Source organism: Solanum dulcamara, chromosome 10 (assembly GCF_947179165.1).
Source record: "Solanum dulcamara chromosome 10, daSolDulc1.2, whole genome shotgun sequence".
NCBI classification, from domain to species: Eukaryota; Viridiplantae; Streptophyta; class Magnoliopsida; order Solanales; family Solanaceae; genus Solanum; species Solanum dulcamara.
In genome coordinates, this window is record NC_077246.1 from 41,488,469 (window position 1) to 41,506,552 (window position 18,084).

Sequence of the window (18,084 nt, forward strand, 5' to 3'; positions counted from 1 at the left end):
GTTGACTCTAGTAACTTTTGATGTATTTATGAATAGTATGGACAGCTCAAGCCCTATTCTGAAAGTATGCCATATGTATAGTTATTAGATTCTAACAGAGGCTTCATAGACCCATGATAACTAATCATGTGTACAGTTGTATGTCAGGTCATATGTATCAGTTTAGGACTTGCCATATGTTTTAAGGCTTGTTGGCCCTTATATTTATGTACAAGTTCCTTTATCAGAGTTTTTTCATTCTATTATCTGCTTACAGATTATGTCATATGTCATGGATCACGTGCAAAGCATGTATCATATGCATTCACAAGGTACTTGTTCGCCTCACACGGGCTTAGAATAGTGACACTAGTTTTTTGGGGTCATATCAACTATTTCCATGTTACATTCAATTTTAAAATTATTTCACTTATAGTATCATATTAGACTTTATTATGTTATGGCATCCTTGTATCATTGTTGCTTCAAGATTGGTTCACGTGATGGGTAGGCTTAGATGCCAATTGCCATCACAACTTAGTGAAATTTTGGGTAGTGATAAAGGAGTTGAAGAAAATGGTACTGGCAGTGCTGAAGTAGTCTATTTACCAAAAGAAGTTGCTGAAAAGGTAATTTATTTGCCAAAAAACTTCCCAAATTACTCAAATGATCTGAGATAGTTGGTCGACCGATAGAGTGCCAAAAAGGTGGTGGAATGGGGATGACAATGAAAACTTTGTTAAGAACTTCAATGGAAAAGGATTGCAGTCAAGAAAACTAAGGATCAAGAGGCTACCACAGTTTTTGAAGATAATGACTAAAAACTATTACACATGGCGGCACATAACTGCCCAATAATGCCCAGAAAAAGAAAAGAACACATGTAGGAGTATGAAGGAACACAAATAAATATAACACCAAATTTCTTGTGAGAATAATGTTATACCCCGCACTTTTGTACACCAGAACATTTTTTTTAGTATCTTTAAAATGTTGCCATGTGATCCATGTTATCTATGAAGTACTATGTGAGTAGTGATGGTTGGAAATAGGTTTGGATGAATTTGGAAGGAGTTGGAAGCCACATAATGGTCATGGTAATCGACCTACTTGCGTAAGCTACCAACTTAAATATCTTACATAATTAAGCTACTTGAGTATACGTCGAGCTTAAGTAGCAAGAATTACGTAGGTTCTTAAAGTAAAATGAGATTACGAACCCACGAAAAGGAATAATGGGGTAACGCACCTACTTGGACTAAGTAGGTGACACACCTACTAAGGTAGACCCCACCCTACTATGTGGCAGCCATGGGGTGGGTGCATGGATGAGGTGGCCGAGTGAGGGATGGACACGTATCACCCTTAGGGGATGATAAGTGTCACTCTCTAAAGAAGGGTATATAAGTTTCAACTATGACTAAGGGTTCTATTGTTCATCTTCACTTAGAATTTTAAGAGAAAAATTGAGAGAAAGAAGAGAGGGAGCTATGGCTAAGGATGCAGCAAGGTAAGCCCTCCAATTTTTCTCCATGAATTAATTATCTAAGGTATTCTTTGATCAAACAAAGGTGTTAACAACGTAACTTAATTATTGGGACAGCAAGAAAGTCCAATGGGAAGTCTATCAACTTCCAGTCGAATTGCGGAGCCAAGTTGCTAAGGTAGGATTTCTTCCTTTCAAATTAGAGTTAATGGTATTGTAATGGAAATATTACTTATGTTAAATGAAGTTAGAGGTAAGAAAATTACATTACTATCGTTGACGTTGTAAACTGACAGAATTGAAGTCGTTCTAGTTGGATTAAAGTTTGGTTATTATTGTCGTTGCTATAGTATTGTATTTGAAGGTACTCGTGTATGTGGAGGGGATAAAAACATAGTTGTGGATCAATATACGTGCTGCTGGTTGCAGACATATTATGCTCCTTTCTGTAGGGTTGTGATTTTACGAAATAAAGATCGAAAACCTTATTTTGATATCGTAGTTTTGGGTGGGCTGTTTGGAACTTGTATTGATAAGTATTGAAGTAATTTAATTATATATGGCTGTTGGTTGTTGGTGGTGGTGTGGCTGTACTACTCGGAGGTTAATTGAAAGTTCGGATAGGGTAAGTTATAGGGGAGATGCTGCCCAATTTTCATTAACTTCTTAACTAATCGGCATACTAATCAAGGAGTGTGAATGAGGAAAGAATTCCTATAAATAATTGCTTATAGATTCATAAGCTGGAATATCAAAGTCTATTCATAATAGTGTTACCTTTGTATTAAATAGGTTAAAGGAGTAAAGAAGCAAGCATGGATACGGTTCATCTATAGCAGGTATGTAAAGCTATCCTTCTTTTCTCTTGGCATGTCTTAGCCATAAGTGGTTTGTATATGAAATGTGGGGATAATTCCATTCATAATGCTCTGAGTATGATTCATGCCTTTTATCCACTTCTTGATGATAAAACTCCTACAATAATTGAGTTATTGTCTCTCAAGTCTTCTCTATGAAGGAAAGTAGTAAATATGTAAAGCCTATTCCTTCTTTTCTTTTTGGCATGTCTCAGAGATGAGTGATATATGATACGAGCTCTGGGGTAATTCCAATCCTAAGTTTTGAATATGATTCATGTCTCTTATTCACTCTTTGATGATAAAACTCTCATAGTAGTTGAGCTACTTCCCCTGAGCCATCTATATGTCAATTAGTAGTGGGATGTATAAGCTCTTATTCCTAAGGACTCTATAATTACAAGTGTCTCTGATTTCATAAGATGTTTGGCATTATCTTAATAAATGTCTATGATTCCCGAGACTCCATTTGATATGGCCCCTAATGGAATTTAGAGGATACTTGAGATGATTATTATTCTGATCCTCAAATAATAGTTCATTATGATTGTTTTATTGAGTCTAAGATGATGAGCTAATTGTGTATGATTACTCTCTACTCTGTTCGTGCATGTGTTATTATCTCTTTCACCGAGTCCCGAGCCGAGTATGTTATCATGAACAATTTACTATATTATCCATCGAGTCCCTCACTAGAGGGCCAGATACACTATATGATGACATGATGATAAAATGATATGGTTATGGCATCAAGTTCCTTACTAAAGGGGCGGGTACGGTATAAATAAAATGATATGATAATATGATGACACGACTTCATTCACCGAGTCCATTACTAAAGGGCCGGGTATGGTATATATATGATGATATGTTAATATGATGAAACGACTTTATCCATCGAGTCCCTTGCTAGAGGGCTGGGTACGGTATATGCATACGACAACATTATAATATGATGAAATGATTATGGCACTAAGACCCATAATGGGCCAGGTACGATATATGATAATGGTATGCACAATTTCTTTCATAGGGCGCAGGTACAGTGACTTATTGAGTATCATACTTGTCTCATGAATCTCTACTTCAGATGTGATATCATTTATGATATGCATTGCTTTATATACTCAGTACATGTATCGTACTGACCCTCTTTCTTCGGGGGGCTGCATTTCATGCCCGCAGGTACAAATACGTGTTTTAGGGATCCGCCAACTTAGGATTTCCACTCAGCTATTTTGGAGTGCTCTATTGTACCGGAGCCTAAACTGTTGTTATTGCTCTTTTGATGTATATATTCATTTATACAGGGGTACGACGGGGGCCCGTCCCACCATATGATACCGTTGATACTCTTAGAGGTCTGTAGACATATGTATATGGGTTGTTTGTAAGTTTTATTTAGTTGTGTCTATACGATGTGTTGTAAATATCAACATGAAATGGCAGCCTTGTCTTCTTGCATTTCCCTTCATGAGATGATTAGTGACAACTCCTCAGGGGACAAATGATAGAGATGTATTTATATGATAACGACATGACCCATTGGGATTCTTATGTTTTTTTATCACATTATTCATAGTTCGGTTTGACTACAGCTGATAGATATGTATACGGGAGTCCAGTTCAGACCCCTATCATGGCCTACGGGGTTGGGTAGTGACAAAAGTAGTATCAAAGCAGTTCATCCTTGGAGTGTCTACAAACCATGTCTAGTAGAGTCTTATTTATCGGTGTGTTGTGCACCACATCTATAACCAGGAGGCTACAGGACATTTAGGATGCTACCTTTCTTTCATATCTAGGATCATGCGATAGAGCCGAGCTATAGGAACTGAGATTCCTTATACTAACCTCTGATTGCAGTAGAAAAATGACACCAATAGAAGAAGGTGGTTGATGATATTGGAAGTTACAAAGTACGCAAGTAGGCAACGGTACAAAAGATACATGTCGGGTAAGGTATTGAAGTACAATTGAAATGTAAGGTTGAAGATCAAAAGGGAAGTAAACAGGAAAATGTAATAGGTGCAGTTTGAGTTGACTATACGAGGTAAGTTCATCATTTTCATACCGTTATTGATATTGGGCGCCCTATGTAGCTATGATATGATATGATATGAATATATATGTTGTCCCTATGAGGCATTGTTGGTATTTCTTGCATGCAAATTTTGAGATAGTAAGAAATACAGAGGAAACTCTGCCCAATTTTCCCGGGAATAGAAGACAAAAATAAGGAAGAGAATGAGATATAAGTTCATAATATGTCTTGAAAGTTGATATCGATAGGTTAAACTTATTACGTTGGACTAAGGCTGTAAGAGGTATCCTCCATGTCATCGGTAAGGGGCACCATTTTTACTTGGAGAGTTTTATTTCAGAAAAAGCCTATTTGAGCAGTAAAGTTCAGAATTCATTTAAATGACCAATATATTTTCCAGCCGTATTTTTTCCTTAGAAAAAGCTTATGTTGGAGGGCAAAATGTCCAGCGATTGAGTTTCACTTTTGTTGAAAAGTACAAAACCCTCAACCAATAGTTGTGAACTAGATAATTTGTTCATGACACAAGAATAAACCTAGAGGGAAACCATGTGGGTCAAGCACAAAAAAGTACTGTGGTGCTTATTGGATTCTAGTTCCCTTCTGGTGGTGGTTGAAGAATGTCTTATGATAACATTTTATTAGTTCTTAACCAACTAATTGAAGATGTAACTTGTGAATGAAAAACATGAATTTTTGGGCTATTTAGGATCATGTATTTCATGTGTTGGTGATAAAATGCTATAGTGATTCAGAAGGGCCTGTCAGAAGGGCCTGTGATACTAAGGGATGATTTAGACAAAGGTTAAGTACGTTTACTTCACCGAGTGCAATTAACCCATAGTAGGAATCGTGAAAAAGGTTAAGAAGTGTTATACTATGGAATTGAATGCGAACGTGATATCATGTGAATATAATGAGGATCGTTATAAAAATAAGTAAAGCCTAGTAAGGAAGTAATTAAAGGATATGATGTGGTTTGTAGGAAACAGAAAAGTAAATAGAGAACCAATAAGAAAGATTTACACAAATTTATAGGGAAAGTTTAGACTAAAAAGTCATGGTAACGAAAGTGAAGGTGAGCAACAAGACAGAATGAATGCTAGAAATGACTGGTATGATAGGAACAAATAGAGGTGAACAGAATATGTTTTGAAAATGAGAAAGGGGGTTATGTAAAAATAGTGTTTTCCAAAGGATATAGGAGTAACATAAAATTCCTCGTGCACAAAACAAAATGGACATAAACTGGAGAAATGAAAGGACTACTAAAGGAAGCACTCAAGATAGATGTGATTAATTAAGTATGAGTATCGAACAAAAAGGGGAATAGATTGCTACGAACTAAAGGTGTAGTATGATAAAAAGGTGATAAGACAAGGCCACTATTAAAATGAATTTGATATGACTTTGAGTGAGATTAGAAGTTAGCATCAGGTACACGACAAGGATGAAAGCTCATGAGGCATAAAGAAGTATTGTGTACATGTGACTCCACCTTGGAAAATAGTGAGATCCTTAGAGGATAGGGAATGTAGATTTGCAAAATAACTGATGCATTGCGAATTTATTAGAGGAACAAGTGGTATCCATTGGAAAAAGTATAGTGTTATGACAATGCTCGAAACACGTATCATCAGAGTATAAATGCTCCCGAATGGAGAATTTGAAATGATTATAAGCACTAGCTAATTACTGTTTGGGATGAATGGAATGTGGCTTTGAATAAATTGCTACATTAATTATATGATTCGAGTACCAATAATCAGACTAGATTTCGTACTATATATCGAGAATTCTAAGCACCTCATGATTGTATTAAAATTTCATACATGGGTAACCTGAGGTATAGATGATATAAAGAAAGATATGGATATGGTGCAGTATACCAAAGGTGTTGGAAAAGAATCATATGCATTTGAAAATTTGAAATGGGGGCATAAGGTAGAATATAAACAGATAATGACATGGATACACTCTAAAAGGGGAAAGTGGATAAGAGAACTACAAGCGTGAAATAAAATCAACCGACACTACAACATGTTAATGTGGACACTTAAACTTCAAGTGAGATCCCATGCTGGCACGAGTTAGCAAGATCTAAAAGCCAGCAATAAACAGATAAAAGCCATGATATCTGAGACAGTGCTGAGAATTATTGGTAAAGACCTTGAACAGTATGACATCAAAGGATAGGTGCATACAAAAAGGGGTGAATACAACAAGAGAATACTAATGAGTAACTTAAAGATATTGTAAAGGATAGCAAGGCTATACTTGACTAAAGGTTAAGATGTTGGCAACAGAGTTATTGTCTACTATATTATGGCATACAAGTAGCAAAAGAGTAAGGATAAGAAATCTATCCTATGGTAGGATATGAGAAAACTGAAGGGTAAATAAAGGAAGCGAAACAAGTGTGACAAAATAGACTGCAAGTGCGTGTTAGTACAATGAAATATGTAGAGAAGAATAAGCCAAGAGAAGGAAAGACTATGATTAGAATTGAACGCACTTTGTACAAAGTTTACAAGAATAGTTACGCAACCTACGAGTATTGGTATGCTAAGGGTGAGATCAAGTGATTACTTGATAAAAATAATAAGAAGTCAATAATAGCAATGTGGGAGCCATATTTTGAATACATTCAAGAAAAGTATAAGATGGTTTGAGGTAAAACTATTGATATATAATTAGTATTGAGGGCAAAAGTCATATAATTAGTATGTAAGACATCTAAGTTGGTAGCTTACGCAAGCTTAATTAAGCTACTTGAGTATACGTTGAGCTTAAGTAGCAAGGATTATATAGGTTCTTAAAGTGAGAAAAGATTACGAATCCACAAAAAGGAATAAGGGGGTGACACGCCTACTTGGACTAAGTAGGTGACACACCTACTAAGGTGGATCCCACCCCGCCATGTGGAAGCCATGGGGTGGGTGCATGGATGAGATAGCCGAGTAAGGGCTGGACACGTGTCACCCTTAGGGGCTGACATGTTTCACTCTCAAAAAAAGGCTATATAAGTTTCAACAATGACTAAGGGTTCTATTGTTCATCTTTAAACTTAGAATTTTAAGAGAAAAATTGAGAGAAAAAAGAGAGAGAGTTATAGCTAAGGGGGAAGCAAGGTAAACCCTCCAATTTTGCGTCATAAATTAATTATCTAAGGTATTGCTTGATCAAACGAAGATGTTTAACAACGCAACTTAATTATTGGGAAAACAAGAAAGTCCAACGGGAAGTCTATCAACTTATAATCGAGTTGCGGAGCCAAGTTGCTAAGGTAGGGTTTCTTCCTTTCAAATTGGAGTTAATGGTGTTGTAATAGAAAGATTACTTGTGCTAAATGAATATGGAGGTAAGAAAATTACATAACTATTGTTGACGTTGTAAACGGACAGAATTGAAGTCGTTCTATTGGATTAAAGTTTGGTTATTATTGTCGTTGCTATAGTATTGTATTTGAAGGTACTCATGAATGTGGAGGGGATGAAAACATAGTTGTGGATCATTATACATGCTGCTGGTTGCAGCCACGTTATGCTCCTTTCCGTGGGGTTATGATTTTATGAAATAAAGACCGAAAACCATATTTTGATATCGTGGTTTTGGGTGGGCTGTTTGGAACTTGTATTGAGTAGTATTGAAGTAATTTAATATTATATAGCTGCTGGTTATTGTTGTGGTGTGGCTATACTACTCGGAGGTTAATTGAAAGTTCAGATAGGACAAGTTATAGGGGAGATGCTGCCCGATTTCCATTAACTTCCTAACTAATCAGCATACTAGTCGAGGAGTGTCAATGAGGAAAGGATTCCTATAAATAATTGCTTATAGATTCGTAAGGTGGAAGATCAAAGTCTATTCATAATAGTGCTACCTTTTTATTAAATAGGTTAAAGGAGTAACGAAGCAAGCGTGGATACGGTTCATCTATAGCAGGTATGTAAAGTTATCCTTCTTTTCTCTTGGTATGTCTTAGCCATAAGTGGTTTGTATATGAAATGTGCGGATAATTCCATTCATAAAGCTCCGAGTATGATTCATGCCTCTTATCCACTTCTTAATGTATTGCCTCTCAAGTCTTCTCTATGAAGGAAAGTAGTAAATATGTAAAGCCTATTCCTTCTTTTCTTTTGGCATGTCTCAGAGATGAGTGATATATGATACAAGCTCTGAGGTAATTACAGTCCTAAGTTTTGAATATGTTTCATGTCTCTTATTCACTCTTTGATGATAAAACTCTCATAGTAGTTGAACTACTTCCCCTGAGCCTTCTATATGTCGATTAGTAGTGGGATGTATAAGATCCTATTCCTAAGGACTCTATAATGACAAGTGTATCTGATTTCATAAGCCGTTTGGCATTATCTTAATAAATGTCTATGATTTCTGAGACTCCGTTTGATATGGCCCCTAATGGCATTTAGAGGATACTTGAGATGATTACTATTCTGATCCTCAAATAATAGTTCATTATGATTGTTTTATTGAGTCTCAGATGATGAGCTAATTATGTATGATTACTTGCTACTCTGTTCGTGCATGTGTTATTATCTTTTTCATCGAGTCCCGATCCAGGTATGTTATCACGCGCAATTTACTACATTATCCATCGAGTCCCTCACTAGAGGGCCGAATACGCTATATGATGACATGATGATGCAATGATATAGTTATGGCATCGAGTCCCTTACTAAAGGGGCGGGTATGGTATATATAAGATGATATGATAATATGATGACACGACTTCATTCACCGAGTCCCTTACTAAAGGGCCGAGTATGGTATATATAAGATGATATGTTAATATGATGAAACGACTTCATCCATCGAGTCCCTTGCTAGAGGGCCGAGTACGGTATATGCATATGACGACGTTATAATATGATGAAACGATTATGGCACTGAGACCCATAATGGGCCAGGTACGATATATGATAATGGTATGCACAATTTCTTTCATAGGGCGTAGGTACAGTGACTTATTGAGTATCATACTTGTCTCCTGAATCTCTACTTCAGATGTGATATCATTTATGATATGCATTGCTTTATATACTCAGTACATGTATCGTACTGACCCTCTTTTTTCGGGGGGCTGCGTTTCATGCTCACAGGTACAGACACGTATTTTAGGGATCTGCCAGCTTAGGATTTCCACTCAACTATTTTGGAGTGCTCTATTGTACTGGAGCCTAAACTGTTGTTATTGCTCTTTTGATGTATATATTCGTTTATACAGGGGTACGGCGGGGGTCCGTCCCACCATATGATACCGTTGATACTCTTAGAGGTCTGTAGACATGTGTATATGGGTTGTTTGTAAGTTTTATTCAGTTGTGTCTATATGATGTGTTGTAAATATTAACATGAAATGGCAGCCTTGTCGGCTTACATGTCCCTTTATGAGATGATTAGTGACAACTCCTAAGGGGACAAATGATAGAGATGTATTTATATGATGACGTCATGACCCATTGGGATTCTTATGTTTTTTATCACATTGTTCATAGTTCGGTTTGACTACAGCTGATAGATATGTATACGGGAGTCCAGGTCAGACCCCTGTCACGGCCTACGGGGTTGGATCGTGACAGATAACACGATGAATTTCAAGTCTATTAGTAGTATTGGTATATCTATAGTGCCATAGAGAAGTAATGAAACCTTTGACAAATGAGTACAACGGACCAAAACTTAAATGGTATTAAGATCAGAATAATCAGTGTTTCAAGATAATGACTTAAAAATAGTTGAATTATTGCACATAATAGCCCATAAAACCTAGGAAAAAAGAGAGTAGATGTAGGTTAATGAAAGCGTGCAAGTAAATCTATGGCAATAAAACTCTTGCTAGATTTTTGAGGGATTTCGCATCTATTTGTATATTTCCAGTGCCACAGAAAAGTAATGAAACCTCAAAAGATGTGTTTAGTTGTCAAAAATTTATAAGGTAATAGGATTTCTCTCATGTCAACTCAATGTTGACTAGCGACTACTTTCTCGCAATACACTAATATCATCCGAGAAATGAGAAAAGGAACACGATAATTGTCAGAAATGTCGTTGATAATTCCCTCACGTTATGAAGTTAAATACTAGTGTCTACATGATCTAGTAAAAAACCATCAAAATTACATGATTTCAAGGAATAAAATCAATTTAATTAGTCCTCACTGATACGTATTATATTTACAAGATCGATTCCATGCATACTCATAAGAAAGACATTTACAAATTCACAAGATGTGTCTTGTTGGTACCGAGTTACAGTACATGAATGTTTGATTTTCCTTTCCCCCCTGAAACATTGCAAACTAACCTATATTTGCAAACAACAGTACACAAAGTGATACTTCCCGATAAAATTAAACCTTCAATATGTAATTATCAGTGAAAAGACAAACTTCCAAAACTATATGTTCCTAATATTTTCTACTTAAAGGGGGACTTAACAACCCAATTTCAGTCAGATGGACATTCATCCCACATTAAGGAAAGGGATAGTTGCCAATATGTACCATTTGACCACTTAGTTTACCATTATGGCTGAAATATACACTACATATACACTCGGTTGTGTATTATATGTATAGATACGTATAACATATGTATATTAGATGGCCCAAAGATATTGGGCTGTAATTTTCTCTTTAAAAATACAGAACTCAAACAATAGAAGTGAAAATTAGTCTTTTTGGAACCTTCAGGTAACACTGAATTTGTAGTAGATAAAGAATAGAGTAACTTTTTCCCTTAATTTGCCATTCGGTCTCACCAGCAATTTACAGTACTGGAGATCTACATTTTCAGTGCCAGAACTGCACTCACATTCAAAGATATGGACACCAATCAAGAGTATCTTTTTCCCTTAATTTGCCATTCGCTCTCACCAGCAATTTACTGTACTGGAGATCTACATTTTCAGTGCCAGAACGACATTCACATTCAAAGATATAGACACCAATCACTGATCAAGATGTCACCGGCTTTGTTACTCAAAATCACGATAATTATGCCATTTTTGGTATCTCTGATGACCAGTCAGCACCGGCCTAAGTCGACTTGTGGATGTGCATTGAATACAGCAGCATCCCCTCAAATGTTTCACGCAGTCTGAACAACATCTGCATAAAACCAATCAAGTATTAGATTTAATATCAGCACTCACTTTCATTTAATGTATGCTTTGGTGTTTATACAGCTGAAACAAAGCACATAGAAGTACAGGAGCAACCTACACTATGACTTGATAGAAAAGTGAGAAGTTTTACAGTAAAGAATCCTTTCCAAGAGACATCAAGTTCTTTCTCCTATTGACTTGGAGGAAAGTTGATACCAATATCTAAGTCATTCCAGTTCTTCATCTAAATTTGGTATTAGTGTAAAGTGGAAATGGGATTTGCTAGAGTGTCCCCTCATATGTGACTTGTGAAAGAGGAATGGTGATATCTCAAAGAATCATGTGCTATTGTGACGTGGAAAGACCTGAGGTCAACTGGGCTAAGACAAACACAGATGAATGTAGACACACTGGTGGTGGGGGAATAGTTAGAGGTTACCTAGATAATATGGTGATGGCTTTTGCCTGTCCTTTCGAGTATGGCAGTATTAACTACGCTGAAGCTAATGCAGCTTTATTGGGATTGAAGTGGTGCAAGGAGAATGGATTTGATCAGGTTATTCTGGAATGTGATTCATTGATGATCATTGAAATGCTGAAAGGCAACTTAAATTCACCATGGCACTTACAGCAGATAATTGAAGAAGCATGATAGATAATAAGCCAGCTCACAATATTGACTCAGCACTGTTTCAGAGAAGGCATTGAAGTTTTAGCTAAGGAGAGCACTGGAATGGAGGAGTGCTTATTCCATCACCCTAAGGACCTGCTGAAGGAAGCATAGGCCTTTATAGGTTGGAAAAATTCAAAAGCCTTCCATTAGACACAAACAGATGAAGAATGCATTCACATGGCCACTGGGAAGTTTCTGATAATGTGCATTTCATGGCAAACTATTTTTTGAAATATCTTGCTCCTCTTCACTTTGTACAGATTTTGGAGCCTTCTTGTAAGGGAGAAGAAGCTACATTGTTTTTGTAAAATGGGTAGATAGATGAATGTACATGAATTTTGTAAATTAAATGGGTATGTCCATCCATCAAAGGGTTGTAAGGAGAGGCAGCTTAGCTCTTCTTTTTTGTTGTAATATTGTTCTTACTAATATATTGGATATGCAATCTTTAGAAAAATGTAACTCTATCACCCAAAATTTCAATCGTTAACTAAATTTAGGAAGGAGAACAAATCATATATACACTACACAGGCTTGAGAGTGAAAATATAAGTGATTAAAGCAGCATCCATCCATATGTTTATTGATGAAATGGTTAGTCTTACAGGAAAAGTAGGTTGCAATCAAGGTTTGCACAATTGCGGTGCCTCAACTCATAGACTTGTGAACCACAAATGTAGCATTTCGCAAATGAGTCATCCGGGGAGCCTTCTAGCATTGTGCTTGCTTCGATCTCCACCGCAGGCTTGTAAGTAGAAGGTAGCAGAGAAAGACGGGCATCAAATACAAATAGATTTCCAACCCATCCTACAGAACCTTCACTCTCAAGATAGTGAGAAACACCCCCCTTCAAGGTGTATAATCGTTTAAAACCTTGCTTTCTGTAGTAAAAAAAACGTTGTCAGCTGCGAACTAACACTACATTTTTACTTGAAATGCAAAGGTAAATGTGAACACCAGATGGTGCAACGCATAAATGAAGATCCCAATTCTAGTGATGGTGCAATTGCCTGCTCCTATATATTAGGATAAATAATTTATGTTGAGCAACTGAATAGCCATTTGATAGTCTTACACAGCTTAGGCACATAATCCTCAACCTAATATAAGTTTCGAGAAGTATATGACGATAGAGTTTAGCTCAAAACAATATTTACATTGCATTTGAGAGATCCTACTGATTTTTCCTATTGAAGAAACTTATTTACTAATGCAACTAGAATTCGTATCAAGCCAAGGCTTGAACAATTTCCATGTAGTGCATGCCAGTATCACCAAGCCAGAGAAGCCTGATTAATAATTTGACTTCCAATGAGGGTAAGGTAGCTCATTTAACCAACAGATGGTATTTGCAGAAGAGCAGTATGAAAAGTACAAACACCCCCACAGAAGATAGCTATTCTCTCCACTCAACAGTCTGTGATAGGAAAGAAACCATTGGAAGGTAACTGCTTTTTGTGGAGGGTTAATGACAACAAAATTTTATAATCGAAGTACTTTAACCAGGAAAAGCTGAAAACTGGATATTCTTATGGTGTCACTGAAGAGATTTCTCAAAGTTCCAACATCTCACACACTTATGCTCTAGCACATAAGAGAAAGAGAGAACATAACACATACCAAAAACATACAGCATACCGTAGTATAGCAGAATATACATCACAGCGGATACCTCCAGTGCAGTACATTAATATATCAGTTCTGTCCTTGTCAACGGCTGCTAAAGGATCTGAGGCAATCACCTGCAAAACAGGATAGCAAGATAATTAGTCATATTTACAGAAAAAAGCATATTCCTGGATATTGTCTTGTGCAGGAGATGACAGTTTGTATGTATAAATGGACATACACCAAGTAAAATAGCAGCATGCAGCAGTGCAAGTATGAATGAGAATACAAAGTGGTACATTGATACCAGGATATTATCCCAGCAAGTACTAGATTTCATATCTCATCCCAATATGTTGATTTTAGCCAAATACATAATTCATAAATACAACAACAACATATCCAGTATAACCCCACAAAGTAGGATCTTGGGAGGGTAGAGTGTATGCAGACCTTACCTCTAACTCAGGTAGAGAGGCTGTTTTTTATAGACCCTTGGCTCAAGAGGACAAGTCCAAACAGTCCAGAAATGAAGAAACAAAAGTACAAGAAATAGCAGCTAGTAACAGGACAATAACTACAACATAGTATGATAGTCAAAGAACAAAAAAACAGATAATGATGGAAATTATAGGACGGGAAACTAAAGGAGAATACTACACCCACTAGTGTGGACAAATAACAAGACAACACACTGCTACTTACTAACCCTCCATCCTAATTTATGTCCTCCACAACCTCCTATCTAAGGTTATGTCTTTAGTAAGTTGAAACTGTGTCATGTCCTTTCTAATAACCTCTACCAATACTTCTTCGGCCTTCCTCGATCTCTCCTGAAACTAGGGATAATAGGGCTGGTTAGGGTGGGGCTGGGCGGGGCAAGCCTTGACCTACTAAGATTTTGACTAGCCCTACCCTAACTCGTTCAGCATTTTTAAAAAAAATTGCCCTGCCCCGCCTTGCCCTCTTTAGTTTTTTGCTTTTACCTTTTTTTAGTTTTTCTTTTGCATTTTGTGATATTCTGTTTTTTTTTTAAAAGTGAACTGATGAATGATGATGTACTAGCTGCAATTGTTACAGTCAAATCCTCTACTGAATGCTTAGCTTTATAACTCCCAAAAACATTTCTATTAAATAATAACTTGCATTCACCATTCCATTTTATATGCTAAACACTGATAACATTTTACTTTTTATCTACCATTCATTTTAGAAATTATTCATTGAACATTCTTATTATTTTAGACGCAATATGTGGAAAAAGCTAATTCAAAATGTTAAGAATTAGTGGGTATTTGACCATGTTTCATTGGGAAATTTGAAAAAAAAAAATTGTTTTCAAAATGAAATAAATAAATATTTGAAGTTAGAGTTGCGGTGAAAACAAATTGGACTTATTTTTTAATTTTTGTGAGTAATTTGGAGTGAAAACACATTTTTTATTGTTTTTCAAATTCTTGAAAATTTTGAAATTCAACTTCAAGTTAAATTTTGAAATTTTATGGCCAACCATGTTTTTCGAAGTTCAACTCCCAAAAAAAGTGATTTTTCATGGCCAAACGGCCCCTTAGATAGATAGATATATATATGAAAAAAATTCATGACCAAACGCAACTAAAGAGTATATTAAACTCTAAAGTCTCAATCGAATTAATCCTAAGAAGCATCTAACTCATACGAAGACCTTGAGGGAATTGGATTCACCTCGCAACCAATGTTTCTAAGCAAATCACAACCAAAGCTTAACCAAGCTCTCAAACTCACACAAGGAGTATTGTTCATCAATATTCAAGATAATCTATCTAAGAATGAAGACTAAGCTAGGTATTTATAGTGTTTGGCTAGTTATTACACAAATGTCCTAAAAGTAGCCTAAAAAACTTCACGAAAATGGCCATTTCTGGCTGTTGGGCAAGTGACGCCTCATCACTTGTGTGACGACTCGTCAGCACCATCGTCACCTTCAAGCAATGAGCTTCCTTCATGGCCACCAAGGGATGCCCAAGGTGACGGCCGTCACTCCCAGGCAATATGCTCTCCTTCCTCATCTCAACCTCTAATTCAACCATCATGATATGAAATCCTTTGGGTGGTCTCAAGATGTGCTCAAACACTTGTATCTTCATGAATAAACTATGAAGGGCATGCAACTCCCGTGCTTGGCTTCTTGTAAATGGTTTGGAGGCGACTTGGGTCGCATCATTCTCTTCTTCTTGAATGGAATTTGTCATTAAATTTGGATCATCACCACCATGGACATCAAATAGAGAGAGGTCACTCACATTGAAAGCATTGTGGACTTGATACTCCACGGGTAGATCAACTTTATAAGCATTGTCATCGAGTCATTCAAGGACTTGAAATGGATCATGTACTCTCAGCATCAACTTTCCCTTCCTCTTGCTTGGAAGCCTCTTCCTGGGAAAGTGAACCCACACCCAATCGCCCGGTTCAAGCACAACCTTTTTCCTTCCTTAGTTTGCTTTCTTAGAGGTCTCTCGATTCTTCTTCTCAAGTTGGAGCGTCACCTTCTCATGCATCTTTTTCATGGCTTCGGCTCGCTTTGCACCATCTAGATTCACAACAACATCTTGGGACAAAGGGGTGAGATCTAAAGGGGTTAGTATATTAAAGCTATAGACAATTTCGGATAGAGTCATGCCAATAGGACTATGAATAACTCTATTGTATGCAAACTCACTAAAGGAAAGTTGATAAGAATCGGGTTACTTGAATAAACAAGAAAAAAATGCGCAAGCAAAAATACGAAGATTAAAGACAGAATTTGAAAGATATGTGGAATTCGAGAATAAAATCTCCAAATTTCAAGATAAAGTGCTAAGAATCCTAATTGATCTTAGTAGTCAAAATTAGCGAATTAAAACTAATTATGATACTAATAGAGTCAATTCAAGAACTTAGATCAATAAAGTGATCTAGACCCCTATTTCGAAGAAATTATAGGCAACAATTAGTGTTAAGACTAATTACCTTTTTTAATTTACGAATAAGAACCAAAGATATCAAGTTAAGAATTAATCATATCTTTTAAAGAATCGTTCTTAAAGTTGTAAGATAAATCCATAGTCACCACACACAAAGGTGTAAAGAAGAGAAACCTCCCAAATAATATTAATCATGTCTATCTTCAATAACAAAATCCACCACTATATATAGAGAAAACATATCCCAAATAGGATGAGATTCAAATCCTATTTTATGGAAATAATAACTAGAAAACTTTAAACTAAGAAACTTTTAATCTAGGAAACTTTAAACTAGGAAAATTTTAAACTAGGAAACTTTTAAAATAAGAACCTTTTAAATAGAAAACTGCTAAACTAGAAAATATTGCTTTGAAGGTTCAGCTTTTTGGGCTCTCTTTTGGAGCTTCGTGTGGCCCAATCTTGTTCCTTCGGGGCTTGAATTTGGACATTTCTTCCGTGATAAATCATTTTCTTGATTTTTGTTAAAGCCCATCAATTTGAATGGAGGTATGCCAACATTGATGCTATCACGAGTGCTCTTCCCAAGATGTCAGCATCCCTGTCACCATAGCTCGAAGCATATAACCCTAGGTTCTATTCACCACCTCGGTTTGACCATCGGTTTGGGATGGCAAAATGAGGAAAACAACAATCTCGTCCCAAGACGGCCCCATAAAGCCTTCCAAAAGTGATATGGAATCCCTATCACTTACAATGGTCTTGGGAATACCATGCAATTTGACCCCATTCTAAACAAATAATGATACAACATAAGAAGCTGTCACATTTGTTAAATGCAATAAAATGAGCCATTTTAAAGAATCGGTCAACCACAACAAAAATGCTATTCATCCCTCGATTAGTCCTCGGTAAACCTAATACAAAGTCCATGAAAAAATCAACCCAAGGTCCATGAGGGGTGGGGAGAGGGGTGTATAAGCCTTGGGGAAGGAGCCTAGACTTGGCACCTTTGCACTCTACACATTGGGTACAAATCTTAGCAGCGTTGGATATTTTGGGCAGATAAAATTGCTCTTCAAGAATACCCAAGGTCTTAGCACCAAAATGTCCCATCAATCCACTATCATCTGTCTCTCTCATAGGGAGTTCCCTCCAACATCTTCTAAAGTCCACCTTTGTCCCCTAGTTCCTCGTACAAGCATTCAAAATATGTCGTTTTTGCCGCTATAACCGTCAACTTTGCCTCCTTCCTCGCCACTTTGTACCTTTCTCTCCACCAACTTCACATAAGCCACCTTTTTTGCCTCTACTTTCATTTGACTTCCTCATTCCAGCACCAATCTCCTTGGTGTCCACCAAA

At 36.6% G+C, this 18,084-nt stretch overlaps 1 protein-coding gene across 3 annotated transcripts in view; it reads right to left on the reverse strand.

The window, feature by feature from the left end:
- Positions 1–10,967: 10,967 nt before the first annotated feature.
- The window catches only part of LOC129870182 (rhodanese-like domain-containing protein 8, chloroplastic), a 52,759-nt gene continuing 45,642 nt past the window's right edge, over positions 10,968–18,084 (reverse strand). For all 3 annotated transcript variants that reach the window (XM_055944839.1, XM_055944838.1, XM_055944837.1), the window contains exons 6-8: positions 13,807–13,910; positions 12,774–13,049; positions 10,968–11,499 (exon numbers count right to left, since the gene is read on the reverse strand). In XM_055944839.1, coding sequence (XP_055800814.1) covers positions 11,367–11,499; positions 12,774–13,049; positions 13,807–13,910 — 513 coding nt within the window. In that variant the 3' untranslated portion in view covers positions 10,968–11,366. The remainder of the gene's footprint in view (positions 11,500–12,773; positions 13,050–13,806; positions 13,911–18,084) is intronic.